Source organism: Agelaius phoeniceus, chromosome 18 (genome assembly GCF_051311805.1).
Source record: "Agelaius phoeniceus isolate bAgePho1 chromosome 18, bAgePho1.hap1, whole genome shotgun sequence".
In the NCBI taxonomy this organism is placed as follows: Eukaryota; Metazoa; Chordata; class Aves; order Passeriformes; family Icteridae; genus Agelaius; species Agelaius phoeniceus.
The window spans coordinates 1,222,463-1,239,996 of record NC_135282.1 but is presented as its reverse complement, the minus strand read 5'-3'; the positions used below and the strand labels follow the sequence as shown (position 1 = coordinate 1,239,996).

At 47.2% G+C, this 17,534-nt stretch overlaps 1 protein-coding gene and 1 long non-coding RNA gene across 2 annotated transcripts in view; both read left to right on the top strand.

The window, feature by feature from the left end:
• Positions 1-7,104: 7,104 nt before the first annotated feature.
• Positions 7,105-9,117, top strand: LOC143695465 (uncharacterized). The gene is made up of 2 exons (XR_013184673.1): positions 7,105-7,187; positions 7,969-9,117. It is a non-coding gene; the product is annotated as an uncharacterized LOC143695465 (long non-coding RNA).
• A 5,063-nt stretch (positions 9,118-14,180) lies between these two features.
• The window catches only part of TMEM132C (transmembrane protein 132C), a 175,763-nt gene continuing 172,409 nt past the window's right edge, over positions 14,181-17,534 (top strand). Inside the window, exon 1 of the mRNA XM_077187983.1 lies at positions 14,181-14,839. Within this exon, the coding sequence (XP_077044098.1) occupies positions 14,794-14,839 (46 nt within the window). The 5' untranslated portion in view covers positions 14,181-14,793. The remainder of the gene's footprint in view (positions 14,840-17,534) is intronic.

Here is a 17,534-nt window from a genome sequence, read left to right as displayed (position 1 = left end):
GTTTTACTGGTCTTTCTTTCTCTAGAGATTGTGGGAGGAATCCAATCCAAGTCTGCTGCTGCTCTTGGTAGTGGAAGATACAAGGGAGAAAATGAGTAAAATGGGCATCTAGAGGGATGTTTTGGAAATCACTGTTCTTATGTTTTCTGATTGCTGAATTCTTCTGGCCTCCCTGCAGCTGTAGTTCTGTATAAAAGCAGCTAAGCTGCAATGTTGTGAGCAAAGGTTTAACAAATAATGGCCTGGAATCTATTTATTTCCATCTGCAAATGTCTGTGTCTTGCTATTCACATTTGCATGATGAAAAGTGTGTTAGAATCCAGATGCTCATCAGCTTGGACACACATTCAGTTGATTGGAGGGACAGTTTTGATGCCTCAGCTCCAGACCTGACCCACTGTGTTTGAAAGTCAGTGCAAAGTCTCCCATCCATTGATGCAGGGGTTTTCAGTCCTTAGCACACAAATTCCATGTCGGCATTTGAAGACTTCTCTCCAGCAACCACCTCTTCTCCAAAAGGTCTGAGCAAGCCATCTGCTCTCCAGGGTGATGAGAAGGTATTTCCAATCCCAAACTGGTGCACACTCACAATCTCACATTCCCCAGGAACAACACAAGGTTTTCTCAGACCTCCACTCAGCTCCAAGAAGGCAAGCCAGGCCTTTGGCTGCATCCTTGCATGTGGAACCAGCACCATTTACCTGACATACCAGGGGGCTGGAGAAGGTGTTTTACTTCCCTGCTTCTCCTTTAGTTTTTGCATTTTTGACTAGGCTGTATTCTCAAGTTGGAATCTGCTAGCTGAAGTGGAGCCTCAGTCTGATCAAGACCATTAATCACAGTATAACAACAAAAAAAGACATTTTAGTAAAATTCAACAATATTCTCACCATATCCATTCATACAGGATAGATATTAACCTATTAGTAATCTCATTTTCTTAGGTCCCAAACTAGCATCTTTAGAAGTGGAAAAGCATCAGTGTAAAGATGTTAAATAATTTCTCAATGCAATAATGAAATTGTTTTTGTCCTTTTCCTCAGTAGCCAAAGACTGTAATGAGTCACTTTATTTTTAATGAAGTCTAACACTCACTGTGTCAAAAAGACTTTTAAAGTTTCAAAGGAAGCTTCATTTTTACTTTGTCCCATAGTAGCAGATTTCCAGCACCAGTATTTTCAGATTGTTTGACTCGCTCTGGGGGCAAGAACTCTTTGGATACCATGTGATTTCTGCATCTGTTTGCACAGCTTTCTGTAAAAGTGTTTTGGTGGCTGTTCCAGCCCATTTTTATTTGTCACTCTGTTGCTCCAAAACCGTGGATCTTTTTGTATCTTTTTCTGAGTGGGGTAAGATGGAGCAATATCACATTCTGACTTTGTAATGCACTGCACATTCTGCACGGGTGCAAAAGATGACATGAATTATTACAGAAGCTTGTTAGAATCCCCTCAGTCAGAAGATACTATTTGTCCAACAAAGTAATGAATTTTACTACCATAAACCTGCATTTGCTCATCATGTTGCTAATGGCTGCTGCTCCCAACATGACAGGAAACAACCGCATATTGACAAATACAAGCAAGCCTGGAGCTGCTTGGAGTAGCTCTGCGAGGCTGTGGAAATGGAGGCAGTTCAGCAGCGGTGCCATTGTTGGTGCGGAGCTGTGCGACGGGGCCCTCTGCCGTGCGAACGGCACAAACCCGCCGGGCTGGGCCTTGCTGCGCTCTAAAAACCCCTTGGGGCTTTCCTTGGAGCTCCCAACGGGGCCAGACACATCCGGCACCCCCGGGAGGAGGCACAGCCACCTGCTGTGATTGCTGCTCCATCAGCTCAGCCCCGCAGCCCTGGAGAGGGGACAATGGCCCTTAGAATGGCCGGGCTCAGCCTCTGCTGCTGGGTTAAAGAGGAGATGCCTCTTGACCTTGGAAATGTGGCCTTTCACAGCGGCTCTGGGGCTGGAATGTGCCCTCAGAATACCCCAGCGCTCCTCTACATTATCCAAGGCAAATGTTTGTTTATAAAAGTTGGAGTAAAACATTGGCATGATCAAAAGAGGAACGAGCAGGCACCTGGTAGGTGCAGTAAAGAGATCCCTCCAAAGGGGAAACTTCTCCTGTCTCAGCTGAGACTGCTCTGACTCCAATTAGGACAGATGAAAACATTTCTCTCACTTAACTCTGAAATTAGAAAAAGAACAGGAACCATGGGGGGAAAAGAGCCAGTTGATATCCTGATTTGCTCTGCTGTGAGTGTGAACTGCTGATGCACTGCTGCCAAAAGCTGTGCCAGTCCATTGCAGCAGCTGGAGGCTGGACTCTGGTGGCTTCTCCTCGTTCCTTGGGGTACAGCTCCACAGCCCAACAACCCCCCAAAAGGGACAGACCTGCATCAGCTCCACAGCCCAACAACCCCCCAAAAGGGACAGACCTGCTTCACTCCACAGCCCAACAACCCCCCAAAAGGGACAGACCTGCTTCACTCCACAGCCCAACAACCCCCCAAAAGGGACAGACCTGCTTCACTCCACAGCCCAACAACCCCCCAAAAGGGACAGACCTGCTTCACTCCACAGCCCAACAACCCCCCAAAAGGGACAGACCTGCTTCACTCCACAGCCCAACAACCCCCCAAAAGGGACAGACCTGCTTCACTCCACAGCCCAACAACCCCCCAAAAGGGACAGACCTGCTTCTCCTTCCTTCCCCTCTGCCTCTGCCCTCTCATCTGCTCCCAGCTGCCTCCCCTGCCCTGGCTATGCTGCTTGTTTGGAATCTTCACTGAACTGATTGAATTTATCAGCTATCAGCTTCTTTATTTTTTTATTATTATTTTTCCCAATGGCTGGTGTGAGCTGGATCATTTTGGTGGGGAGCTCAGTGGAAGAGAACCAGGAGAGACATGCAGGGAGGAGGTGAAGAAAGCAGTGGAGCTGGTACAGAGGTATGGTGGCACAGCAATAAATCAGCAAGATCAACATCTGGTTTAGTTTCCCCATCCAAGAAGTGAGAATAGGAAATTCAGCTGAATGTGATATTTAAATCATTGTCACCATCAGAAGGAAAGAACAGGAAAAGCTTTTGTGAAATAAATGGCAAATGTCCTCAGGCTGACATTCTAGAAGATGGTGAACACTTCAGACTGTTCTTGCAGGTCAGGAGGTGGATTTTATGGATGTTTTTGAGAACAAGATTGGGACTGTTACCTTCCTAGGAGAAAGAAAGCAAGAAAGCAAGAAAGGGGCATTAAAACCATCTCCTGGCTGTTCTGGCAAGCAAAACCATCCCACAGAACAGAGAAAGTCCTACACAAAAGTCATTGACATGTCATTTACAGACAGGTTGTGAGTATGCAGTTATTTCCTTCCTCTGGATGGAAGTCATTGTGTTCTGGAGAAGAAAATGCAGTTGATATTTGAAATCAGAACAATGATTGTTTTGAAAGAACAGCACAAGTCTTCTTAGCAGAAAATTACAGAGAAGTTCAATTCCTACACTGCTGATTGCAAGCTTTTGTATCCAGACTTATCAGAGACACTTTGTACCCTGCCTTGGACAGACATGGCATGGCAACCTGCAGGTGCCAGTGCAATGTAATGATTTCATAATAAAATACTATTAAAATAATGCATAACAATATAACAGATAATAAATATTATTATAAATACTCTAGAGAAGAAAAGTGCCAATCAAAATACATTCTTAATAAAAATGCTTCTATTGTATTGACATTAAAATCAAAGTATTCTTGCATGCTGTCACATGTAGCTTTAAATGAAGCCTCATAATAAAATTAGAATTGAGTAGCAAAAGGCCTCATGTTCAACCCTCTTAGAAGCAGTGGCAGTAAGGGATTTGGATTAATGCAGTGTATTGTTACAAGATAATTTCCCCTGAAATAGAGTTCCTTAATTTATTTGGTTAAAAGGTGGTTAATACTCTGATGAATGAGAGCTTTTAAATTTCCTGAAAATGCTACTGTTGTAATTTCAGACGTTGTCAATATAAATTTCCTGTACTTTTATAACACTGCTGATAACTTCCACTGCTGGTGTCTGTGGGAAGGAGTTCCACAGACACTGCCTCTCTTCATAAGGGCGATTTAAAAATTGCTGTATTGCAATTCTATTGAATATCTCTTTGGCCTAACATTAATATAAAAATTAATGAAATTCCTGATTTACCTTTCCATTATTGTTCATTATTTATGCCATTTAATCATCTCTACCAAGAGCAATAATTTAACTGTTGACTGTTCTTACCCTACACTTAGGGAAAATGCAAGGTTGTCTCATGGAACAGTTGTGCTTTAAGTTCATGCATGCTTGAATGTAGTTGTGGAAATTTGGACAATCTCTCCCTTTCTACCTCTCAATTTGGCAGGGCCAGTGAGGAACAGCACTCCTGATATTATAAAAATCATGATGTCAGCCTTAAGTCTAAATTTGTAAGCACAGTAAAATCAAGAAAACTTATAAAAGTTCCTCCAGGAGTCTTTCTAAAGCTGTTTTTTGTGTTAGCAGACAAAAATGACTTCATGTACAATCTATTCCTGGCACTAAATGTGTGAGCCATCATTCAATGGAAAGATAACTCTCAGTCTAAAATGCCAAGTTTCCATCTTGGTACTTCAGACAAAGTCCTCCTGTTCTGATAGTGTGATTTATCTTTGACACTCAAGAGTTAAACAAGTCTGTCTGCTTCACATATGGCCCTGTTAAACTATTGATTAGAAGCCCTAAAATTTGTGGAATGCATCAGAGAATGCTTTGGGTCGGAAGGGACCTTAAATCCCACCCAGTGCCACCCCTGCCATGGCAGGGACACCTCCCATTGTCCCAGGTGCTCCAGCCCCAGTGTCCAGCCTGGCCTTGGGCACTGCCAGGGATCCAGGGCAGCCCCAGCTGCTCTGGGCACCTGTGCCAGGGCTGCCCCCCCTCTGAGGGAGGAATTATTTTGTAATGTCTGATCTAAATGTGCCCTCTTGCAGATCCAATCCATTCCCTCTCGTCACTCCAGGCTCCTGTGAGGATTCTCTCTCCATGTTTCCTGTGGCTCCTTCAGGTACTTCAGGTTGCACTCAGGTCATCCCAAGTCCTTCTCCTCTGTAGGTGAACATTCCCAGCTGTGCCAGCCTTTCCTCCCAGCAGAGCTGCTCCATCCCTCTGCTCATCCTGGAGCCTCCTGGAGCTCCTGCCTGGGCTGGGCCAGGCCTGGGGCAGCTCTGCAGGTGGGAAATCACCTGAGCAGGGCACAGGGGCACAATCCCCTCCCTGGATCTTTTCCCACACTGACTTTGGAGCAGCCCAGGACAAAGTTGGCTTCCTGGGCTGCCAGCACACAATGGAGCCCAGAGCATCAGAGATTATCCACACACCTCCAGGTTCAGTCTACTTCTTTTTTGGGCATCTTCAAGTTCCTCTTCTACCAACTTCTGTCTGCAAAGATGTTCAAAAAAGCAGCAAGCAGTGACAGAACAGTTCTGTGGAGAGCTCTCTGCCTTGATCTTGTTCAATCTAAATAAAACACATCACTTCAGAAACTGAGCTGCTTTTTGGAACCACAGAACCTGGTGTATGTTACTGAGGAGGGAAGAGCAGGCAGACTTACACACCCCCTCAGGAGCTCCTGTCGGTCCCTGGGGATGTTCTGAAGTTTACATCATCACTCTGCATGTCACAGCCTGCCAAACTGTGCTCTTCAGACCACAAATATTTAATGGGAACATAACTAATAGTCTCTGGCTCATCTGTAGACTCATATTGCCTTTCATTTCTAATTAAAATTCTCATTATAGTAACAGTGGTGGTGGTTCCTGCAAGAAACATTCTGGGCTGACAGCTATCCATTGATCCCACAACCTTCTCTAACACTTCTTGCCTTGAGGTCATCCCTCACTTTAATGTCCTACTCTCACTGCCAGTGATCCCTGTAGCATTGGTGACACTTGTAAATGAAAATTCATCCAGGTTACTTCTGTTGGTGCACTGGTAATTTCATGTAAATTAGTCTGGAGACATATTTATGGAGAGCTCAGCATGGACAGTTATCACTCTTTTCTTCTTCTTCTCCTCCTCATAATGTAACAGTGATTTTCAGGTTCCCATAAAGAACAGAACTGCAGAGTGTTTTAGATTGAAAGAGGCCTCTGGAGGCCATCTAACACAAGCCCTGAGACACCAAGAGTTGTATCTGGGGTGATTCCAGCATTTCTGCTGAGAACTGAATGCCCTGCTAGAACAACTTTGTAGCCTGTTTCAGGCCTACTAATTAATTAATATATAACAAAATGCCTGAGCACTGGACACTGCATAGTGAACTGAAATTGCAGATTTGTTATCCCCTGGAGACAGTCATAAGGTAGGGCTTAGTTCAGCAAATGCATGATTTTGTGATATGACTTTGGCACCTGGAGGGAGTTTTGGAAAGTAAATACATATATCCTAATATTAAAGGAAGTCTTTAGGACCTTCAGAAGAGCCAAGAGGCTGCAACAAAACAGTTCCTGCAGCATGTGCACGTGCTTCTCAAAACCTGTTTAGATGGCTATCCTAACCCATTAGATGCCTAAAGTGTTTTCCTAATACTCCTCTAGTTCTGGTTGTTTGTGTGGTTTTTTGTTTCAGGTTTTTTTAATCTGCCCTGTGACAGGCAAGACTCAGCACTCTTATTATTAAAAGACAGCTGTATCTAAAGTGCCATTTAAAATCTGTTTGTTGCAAATTTCCTTCATTTGATTGGGGAAAAAAATAAAACCAGGCAGAAGTAACATCTAAAAGTTCCTGCTCCTTGCTAGACTATTATTAATTTCTAACTAGGACTATCTAATTGCCTCTTCACTGATTTACAACAGTTATTGGCCACAGTAATCAAACAGCTATTAAAGCAATTTGAAGCATTATACCCTTCTAAGACTGCATTTGTTTTGCAACGTTTTCTTTATAAATAATATGCATTAGTTTGTAACATTATCCTCATCAGCCCAGAGGGCTGCTGAAAAGCAGCAGTTACGTGAAAGATTGAATTTCAGCATTTCAGGTCCTATTACGCTGGGTAATTAAATGAGAACCTCTTCTAATTGTAGCGCATCAAAGCCCAACAGTGCCCCGGCAGAAGCGGCGCGTTCCGTTCATTAGGCAGGGAAAATGCGCTGCTTGTGGCCGAGGAACGGCGCGGGATGGGCGCGGGGTGCGGGGTGCGGGGATGCGGAGCGGTGCGGAGATGCGGGGATGTGGAACGGGGTGCGGGCATGCGGAGCGGTGCGGGGATGTGGGGATGTGGAACGGGGTGCGGGCATGCGGAGCGGTGCGGAGAGTGCGGGGATGTGGAACGGGGTGCGGGCATGCGGAGCGGTGCGGAGAGTGCGGGGATGCGGAGCGGTGCGGGGATGCGGAGCGGGGATGTGGAGCGGTGCGGGGTGCAGGGATGTGGAGCGGTGCGGGGATGCGGGGATGTGGAGCGGTGCGGGGATGCGGAGCGGTGCGGGGTGCAGGGATGTGGAGCGGTGCGGGGATGTGGGGATGCGGAGCGGAGTACGAGGATGCGGTGCGGGGATGTGGAGCGGTGCGGAGTACGGGGATGCGGTGCGGAGATGCGGTGCGGGGATGCGGTGCGGGGATGCGGTACAGAGCGGTGCGGGGATGCTGTGCAGGGATGCGGTACAGAGCGGTGCGGGGATGCTGTGCAGGGATGCGGAGCGGGGATGCGGTGCGGGGATGCGGTGTGGGGATGCGGTACGGAGCGGTGCGGGGATGCGGTGCGGGGATGGGAGCGGGGATGCGGAGCGGGGATGCGGAGCGGGGATGCGGTGCGGGGATGCGGTACGGAGCGGTGCGGCGGTGCCGCCCGGCCGGGGCGCGGCGCTCCCGGAGCGCTGCCGCAACCACGGCGCTCCTCCTGCGCTAGGGGGAGCTGCGAGCGCTGAGAACCCAGCCTGGGGATCGCATCCAGCCTGGGGACGCATCCCCAGGATCCAACCCGGGAACGCATCCCCAGGATCCAGCCCGGGAACGCATCCTCAGGATCAGGCCGGGAACGCATCCTCAGGATCCAGCCCGGGAGCCGCATTAATGCCGGGACCGCATCCCCAGAATCCATCCCCGCGATCCAGCCCGGGACCGCATCCCCAGAATCCATCCCCGCGATCGGCCCGGGACCGCATCCCCAGAATCCATCCCGGGAGCCGCATCCATCCCGGGAAGCCATCCTCGGAATCCAGCGCCGCGATCCAAGCCGGGAGTCTCCCGGCAAGCCCAGTCTCAGAGCGGCTCGGCTTAAATCCGCCTGACAGGAGGCTTCTCCTGGCTCCTGCGGCTGTGCCTCGGTTGTCCTGTCCGAGGATCCAGTACTGACACGACCATTCCCAGAGCCCAGCTCCGTTCCGTGCATCCCTGGGTGCAGCTCCAGGGACCAGTAACTGTTAGCACGAGTTGGAGGCACTGGCTGAACTCCAGCTCGGTGTCAGGGGCTCCCCCGGATTAGCAATTTATCCTGGGCACAGCACTTGGAAGCGGCTCTCCTTTGTCAGTGCAGCCTGCAACACGTGGGGCTTGAGTATTCCAAAGGTTTGCAGGCAAATCCAAATATGCAGCAGGGAGGTGACAAACACCTTCGAAAATATTGTATCTGACAGATATTTTGTTTCTAGAGTAAGTACACATGAAGATAACTAATTGTCTTAAAGCTGAAAGCAGGACACTAATTCACATTGCAGAAAATATCCCAGAGTGCCTCATGGTATTCATACTTAAAGCTTATCAACAGATCTTAATTTATTTTACTTTATGTAAACAAGAAGAGAAGGAGTAAGAGGGATCAGAAACACTTGTGGGTGAATCATTCCAAAGGTCATTCATATATATAAATACTGAGAATACACAAATGAAAAGTGCTGTGTAAGGCACAGACTTAGTGGGTTATGGAATTCCATTGCAATAGAACCTAGAGCTCATAATTATTGCAGCATGGTCCTTCCCAAGAATATATAGTCCCAGGCTATAATACTTGGATAAGACAAAGAAACAAAGAGGAGAATAATTACAGATTGAAAAAAAATACTGCCAGCAGAACTTCAGTAAGTATTTGCTATATGAAAATAAATACTCATTCTTGGCTCTGTCCAAGTTCTGTTGCATTTGCTGTCCTCAAATGATGAAATTGTGTTTGTGTTCTGGAAGCTCATAGTCCCAAATGTTACTGGTAATTGAGTATTTACTGCCAGTGTGGGTGTTTTGGTAGCTGTGTTGAATGGTAGGAAGGAAGGCCACAATTTAATCCCTCTGGTCTCAGTGATTTTGATATTACTGGGTTTTTGTGGGGTCAGTTGCATTTTGAGGAGTGGTCTTCTGGTCCAAAAAGCCACCTCTTCACTCCTCAAGCTGAAGGTATCCACCTGTGGCACCCCAAATTTTTGATGCATACAGTAGATACCTATGGTGTACCAAGAAAGATCAGGTGAACTGATTCCTTTTGCAAATATTGGTACCTTGTGATCCCCAGCCCTTGTTAAAAACATTTGTCAGCCAAAGAGATGGCAATGCCAGGCCCTGTGGTAGAAAAACCCCTTTCAGATGTGCTGAATACAAAGCCAGGCCATGCTGTCTGCATGCAGCACCAGTGAGTAACTGTGAGAGATACAAGTGATATCTCTATTACAAGGATAGATGCTGACACTGGAGTATAATAAAATCACTTTAAATGGCAATACTCCTAACTGCAAACAAAGCACAGAAGGCAGAAGAGAGATGATAATGCACCCAGGCACAGGGATGGCATAAAACCGAGTGTTGAGTATTTTTGCACTCTATTCCTTTATGTGACTTCAGATCTCTGGCAGAATTTGGGGTGCATCCCTCTCCTGTTCTTCCTTTTGAATCCTGTATAGATGGGACAACACAGGATGTGATTTCTGTATGGACACTTGCAGTGAACTGGCCACAGTCACATTCTAAGGATTTCAAATTCTGTATTTAAAGAGAATGAGTTATTATAATAATGAATAATTCCACGAGGGAGCAGAAAGCTACATTAAATGACACAGACAGATACTCACCCAGTCTGACCAATTTAAAGAATAGCAGAATATATGTGCAGCTCTTCCCTCTCTGCATCCATCCCCAAAGCACGTGGTGTCATTAGCACATTTCACATCTGAGGACACTGAGGGACCTTGTTTAAGGTGACAGCAAAGCCAGAATCCCTGGGATGATGCAGTGCCAGGAGTGCAGTGCATGGCAAGCTCAAAGTGAGCAGCAGCTCCACAGGCCTTGGAGGAGCAGCCAGTGCTGGGGTCACAGACAGAGCTGGGGATCACAGACAGAGCTGGGATCACAGACAGAGCTGGGGTCACAGACAGAGCTGGGGATCACAGACAGAGCTGGGGATCACAGACAGAGCTGGGGATCACAGACAGAGCTGGGGTCACAGACAGAGCTGGGATCACAGACAGAGCTGGGGTCACAGACAGAGCTGGGATCACAGACAGAGCTGGGGTCACAGACAGAGCTGGGGATCACAGACAGAGCTGGGATCACAGACAGAGCTGGGGATCACAGACAGAGCTGGGGTCACAGACAGAGCTGGGGATCACAGACAGAGCTGGGGATCACAGACAGAGCTGGGGATCACAGACAGAGCTGGGATCACAGACAGAGCTGGGGATCACAGACAGAGCTGGGGATCACAGACAGAGCTGGGGATCACAGACAGAGCTGGGGTCACAGACAGAGCTGGGGATCACAGACAGAGCTGGGGTCACAGACAGAGCTGGGATCACAGACAGAGCTGGGGTCACAGACAGAGCTGGGATCACAGACAGAGCTGGGGTCACAGACAGAGCTGGGGATCACAGACAGAGCTGGGATCACAGACAGAGCTGGGGATCACAGACAGAGCTGGGATCACAGACAGAGCTGGGGATCACAGACAGAGCTGGGATCACAGACAGAGCTGGGGATCACAGACAGAGCTGGGATCACTCCAAACCCTCTCACACAGACCCAGGGCAGCTGAACTCTGCCTGAGTGACAGGGTACTGAGCAGGGACCACTTTCCATTCCAGGGTTATTAAAGTCACCATTGCAGACTGCAATGTCTTTTGCACTCAGGTATGTCAGGAGTGCTAAGCTGTGGGAACATCCCAGTCCCAGCTCCTGCACTCTGAACTTCTGTCAGGTTATTCCCTCTGACACACTTCTGCTGCCAGTCCAGTCCTAGGGTTGGTTGACAGGTTTCTGAATTTCTTTTAATATTGGTTAATATTTTAATATTGAAAGTCTACTCAGCACAAATTTTAGTCAATTTTTGCCTTAAATCCCCCACATTTTCATATTAAAAAGATTGTGTACAGTCTTATACTTCAATTATTTTTCCATTTTCTGATGAACATTATCCATCCCATGCACGGAACAAGACAACTATATAGCTTTTGTATTCCCTAACAAAAAAATAGCAATTTGGATGGCTATAGTACCTACTATCATGCTCAATCACCTACACAGAATGCTACTTCTCCAAGTATATGATCATGTTTTCACCTGAGAAATGCTGGTGAGATATATTTGATGAACAGAATTTCTGCATGACAAAATACAAAACACCCCAACGCCTGCACAGGGGGTGGAGGGTTCCTCTGGCAATTGCTACCTGCACATGGAAATAGGAGCTTTGATTTGATGGGTTTTTCTTTCTGCTTTCATTTGTTAGCATTGGGTCAGTGAATTGGCACGTGATTTCAACATCGTGGCTGGCAAAATATAGAGAGGGAGCTGAGAGCCCTCAAAGGCTGCATTTTCAGCCTAAAGTACATTATATGGTACATTTGAACATTTTTAGAGGCTGACTGACCTTAGGAAGCCAACTTTAGTGCAATCACTCTCCCTGCTTCTGAGCGTGATCCTTATTTCCTTACAGTTTTTGCAGGGAATATGCTACATGTAAGACTGAAAGTTTTGGTTTTGTCTATTCAAAGTCATGAGAGCCCATAAAGACTTCAAAACAAATTCCTGACATTCTGATGTTCTATAGATTCTCCAAACTAACCTTCAGCTGAATAATGTGAGGAGCAGCACAATAATCACCATTAATAAAATGTCAAAATTTCACTTTAAACGTACAAACTTACTCTGGAGCAATCAAACATCACAAAATCCAAACCTGTTCAGGATTAGAGATAATTTAAATGGCTTTGATTAATGTTTAGAGACATAATTTGGACTGTATCAAAGGTAGGTAATGACATTTTCTGTATTATTTAGTGTTACAGTTTCCTTTTTCAGGACTCCTACTATACCGTCCTCTGCCTTCAGACACACTGCTCTGTTTGGTGCTAATTGAGTTGTTGTCATAAACTATTCACAGCAAGCCATATTTTCATTATAAATGCATTAAGAAATAAATTAATCTGGGTTCTTTGAGTGTGATTTGTGTACTTAACTCCTTCAGTTGAAAATGCCCAAACAAATCATCTTAGGCAGAGCTGCTACTGAAAATTCTGGTCCTGAACTGCTGTACCTAGAAGGACATGAAATCAAATTTCACAGGAGTAAGAACAGTTGTAGCAAAACCTATTCTGTCCAGACTTCTTTACCATTTTTTCACCTGTTATTTGACTTCTGCCTCTTATCCATGGACTCAAGGTGCAAGTTGCAAAACTTTGTTCTCATACAAGTAACGCGCAGACTCCAGCTCAGACTCGATAAACAGGACCTCTACTGCCTGTCAGTACTTCTGAATAATCTCATATTCCATCTAATTTACATCAGACTGGTTTGTTTTTTCCACAATTCAAAGAAGACAGATGTTGGTAGTTTATGAATTATGAATATTATAGGATTGGGTTTTGGTCCCTTAGTGAAAGTTGCCTTGGAAAGAAATAGCATTTCTTGGCACCGTGGCTACTTTTTCTTATAAATGAGCTGAATTGTCTACATTATCTACAAATTTAAGATACAGGAAATAAATGTTTGATAGCTGCTGTGTTTTAGTGTCAACTGCTGGATTCTTATATTTAAACTCATCCAACAAGTACTTGTAGTGTCTAGTGAAATCTACAATCAAGCAGAAGACACTAAAGCAGTTACACATGTTTGAATGAATTTTTCAATGAGAAACGCTTCTTTATACTCTTGTGGGAAAAATTACATTGAAATTTCATCCTTATGATATCCTCTTTTTGCTTTTTCCACATTTGAATTAGCTGCTACTGACAATAAAATCATGTAAACCATGACAGCACAAAGCACACTCCTGACAAAGTTCTCTGCAGTTCCTCCCTGGAAATCTCTGTGCTAGGGAACTCCTTCCTGACTTGGCTTATCAAACCAGGATAATGTCTTGCACAAACAATAGGCTTTTTAGAATCTGCCAAAAGATGCTTTACTCATGTTTTTAGGCTAATATCTACTAACAAACTTTGACATCTTTTTCAGGAACTGACTACAGATAGAGCCTCACTGATTTTGGCCAGCTACAGGGCTGCATTTGCCTGAAGGATCAGAGCCTGATTTCTCAGGATAAAACCAGCAGATGGGGAATAAGCCACCATTTAAAGGTGTTGCTTTGTCACAGAGTGTTCGTGGAGGGTTTGTGGAAATACACTAAGGGCGGTATTTGAATTATACTAAGGGTTTTTTTCCTAAGCAGAGAAAAAAACCCTTAGTATATTTTAAATACCACCTTTAGTATATATTTCAAATACTGCACTTAGTATATTTCAAATACTCACTACTTTGATACCAACCTGCCCCTTGCTTGCTGTGTGCTACAGCTGTAGTAAATATCATTGAAAGTGTGTTTACTGTTGGGCCACAAATATTTACATTTTATTTTGCCACAAGAAGGAGGAAAGAGACGCCAGCTATCCAAGATGCCCAGGGGAAAGCATCAAAACTAAAGGAATAGGGATGAAACAGCTGCCTGTGAATTACTTTGGAAGATGGGACTGAGAACGTGTATAAAAGGCAAAACAAGAGAGTGAGGAGGCGGTGGCGGGGCCTGATGAAACACAGGTGGGGAAACACAAGTGGGGCAAACCCGGGCGGGCCCAGGTGGTCCGCGGTGGGTTTTCCTCTGCCCGGAGAGGAACGCACGCAGGGCATTCCCATCTTTTGGCAGGGCTCTTTTCCCGCAGCTCGCAGTTTTTCCCAAGCGCCGCTGCCCAGCAGGAGCGGAGGCAGCGGGAGCGCCGCGGTGAGGCCGGGGCCGGACCGCTCCGTCCCTCGCTCGGCTCCCGGGCTCCCCTGGCTGCCAGGGCCGCTGCCCGGAGCCCCTCTCAGCCCTGCGAGCCCTTCGCCCTGAGCCGCTGTCTCAGCGCATCGGCCGCGGGTCCCGCTCCATCGCCGCCTCAGCCGCGCGTCCCCGTCCCCTCACGCCCCTGAGGGTGGGGCTCGGCGGTGCCCCCTCCCTTCATCCATCCCCCCCTCCTTCCCTCCCTCCCTCCCTCCCTCCTCCCAGGGAAAAGTGTCTGAGCGCGCCGCGGCCCCTCACACGGGCGGAGAAAGCGGCGGAGGGCGCTCGGGGCCAGCGCAGCCGGACAGCGGCCGTGGGGACGCTCCAGCCGCGCCGCTTCTCGCATCTCCCCCTCCCTTTGCTCAGCCGCTTCAAAAGTTTTGTCCGGGGAGCGTCAGCGGTGCCGGCCGGGGCAGCCGCCATGGGCTCCGGCGGGGTGAGCGCGGAGCGGCGCTGAGGGCGCTGCGGGCGCGGAGCGATGGCGCGGGCGGCGGGCGCGCAGAGCTAACGGCGGAGCAGCCCCGCAGCCTCCGCGGGACGCGGCCCGGAGCCTCGGCCGCCCCTCGGCATGGCGCGGGCGGCCCGGCTGCTGCTCGGAGCGCTGCTCTGCGGAGGTAAGCGGCGCGGGCACCAGTTGATCTTGTCAGCCGTGTGAACTAAGCTGCCCCTTCCTCCTCTTCCTCCTGCCTTTTCCTTTCAGTCCTGCCGCTGCCTCTCTCTGCTGCTTTCTCGCTCGCCGGTTGTGTGAATGGTGGGAAACCTTGCGAGCTTGCGTTTGTCTAAGAGGAGAAACGGGCAAAGTTTACTTTCGTGCTTAACAATGATGATTTTACAGATGCTTGTTAATTACTGCGTTGTGTTAAAGGAGCGTCTCTGTGGGAGGGGGTGTCCCAGCGCCGGCTTGGGGCGGAATTTGGGCAGCAGTGAAAGCTCCAGGAGCGGCACGGTGACAGTGTTTGGGAATAGCGTCCTTTAAATTCTATTGGAATGGTGCGGTGCTAGCTCCGGAGCCTGGATGGAAGGGCTGTCACCTGGGTTGGACAAGATGCTTGTTATCTTGATTAAAGGGACAGCTGAGGAACAGGTTTGGCTTAGCGGAGGGGTCATTTGGATGATGTGCTGGTTTTTATCATCGCTGAACTTCTGTGATGAGAGAGTTCCTTTGACAAAGGCAAATCTCTTCTGAAGTGGCTCAGGGATGCAGACAGTGCATGCTCCCAAGGGAGATTTCTGTGCAGAATCGTAGGTGACTGCCGTGTCTCAACACTTCTTGTTTTCTTGCTCAGACGAAGCATGATGGTTGTGGATGCTTTATTAAACCGTGCCCTCCTCCTCGTCTGGGTTGGGAGGGTGTGGAAACTTCCTAAGCTATCTGCGATGCCTGCTGTTGTTGCCATTCCTAGGAATAAAAACATAATTTTGCCGTTTATCCTGCTGGTATTAGTGTTGCTCTTTGACTGTCGTAAGAAGATTACTCCTAAAAGACTCTTCATTGTTTAGCTCGGTCCAGCGCTGCCAACCTCTCTCCCAGGGCAGTTGATTGTGGAGGCAGCCGTGAGAGATACAGGAATATCTCAAGGGTGAAGCAAGAGCGGAATCAGGAGCAATTCATAAAAGGACTTTTCCCACCCCATTCGGCAGGGAAAACAAAGTACTCGGCAGAAAATTGCATGGCCTCTTAATGCCGGTCATTTCAACGTGCATTAAAATTAATGGACAGCCCGGTGACTTGACACGCTCTGAAAGTGCCGATGTGAGGAGCCTAAAATGCAGGTTTCTGTTCTGATTGCTGTAGCCTGGAGGTGAGAATTAGATCAGCCTCATGCTCACCTTCAGAGACTGCCCGGGATTAAGGTTTGTGAAGAGTGCCTGGCGTGGTGTGGGGCTGCTTTGATGGTCACCAGCGCTTCCATCCTCTGCAATGGATCCTCATCCTTCATATGCTGAGTTAGGCACCAGTGTATGGGCGCTCCTCTAGGAAGGTATTTGTACAACAGAAATAGGTTATGATTCTTCATGAAGGCAGGAGAAAGTGCTACAGGGAGAGTTTATAAACAACGCAGCTCCTGGAGCCCTGCTGGACCTGCCTCAGCCATGCAGGAATGGTGCCCCAGCCAGGCACTGCCAGCAGCTGCTCTGGGGGCCCCGGGGCTCTGCTCTGCCAGAGGAAAAGACAAAATATTACCTTGCTTCAGGGAAGAGAGGCAGAGGTTCTGAGCGGGGAATTGGCCTGAGCATTGTTGGGCACTGTATGATTTAGAAAAGAGCCACTTAATTAAACTTATTAAATAAGGTGTTTGTATAGTTTCCTGTGGCGCCTTAATGAGCGTTTCATTTGCGCTCCCCTCGTGTATTTGCGCTCTCTTTGTTGGCGTGTGAGGATAGTGATTGTTCTTGAGAGCTAAAGTCCAACTAAATGAAAGTCACTTTGTAGCTCGCAAGCAAAAACGTTTGTAAATGTGCTGAGAAACTTACTGTTATAGACAAGTTGTCGTTTGCTATTTAAAGAGCCATATTTACTTCTCTAAACTCATTAGCATCTCCTATCAGGCTTGAATTTCTAAGAAAATTCTCACGAAATGTTGCCTTAGGCCTCAGTGCGCCATTATGCTGGGGTTATTATCTGGCCAGTAATGTTAATTCATTCAATCTCAAGAAAGAAGCTTGGCATTTAATTTAAGCCATGCCTCTAGTCAGAGCAGGATGTATAAAAGTCAGCGTGCAAAAGTGCTCTTGCATTTAGGTGCAAGCACATGTTTTACATACCAATTATTGGATGGCTGCTCCTTAGGTGGAGAGGATGTGTGAGAAATTGTATTTACATAAGTAAATCCCAAGTGTATATATATTCCTTTCAGGAAATGACCTCTTTTCAGCAAAGTGCTAATGCATGTGCTTAAGCCCCTTTATAGCCTATAGGAGGTATTCATGAGCTTGAAGGAAGATTATTTATTTATTTTAATAGCTTTTCTGAGGCAGGGCGAAATGTGAACACACATGTACAGATTTGCTTCATTTTGTAATGGATAGGTAAGTGGGGATCTTCATTTTCCTATTAGCAGTGAGCTAGAACAGGGCTCACAGAAACTGCAAGTACACTGAGCCCTAAAAAAGCGTTTAAGGATGCCCAGCCAGAGAACTGATTTGTTTGCACAAGCATCTCGAAGTGCAAGGAAGTGTTGAACAGGAGCAGTTGCTCAAGGTGCGTGGAGTTAGCAGGATTTTAGGTACAGGAACAGTGTTTGAGCCCAAATGCAAACACAGCTGTGCATGCATAGGTTGGCACAGCACCTGCCAGGGTTCTGCTCT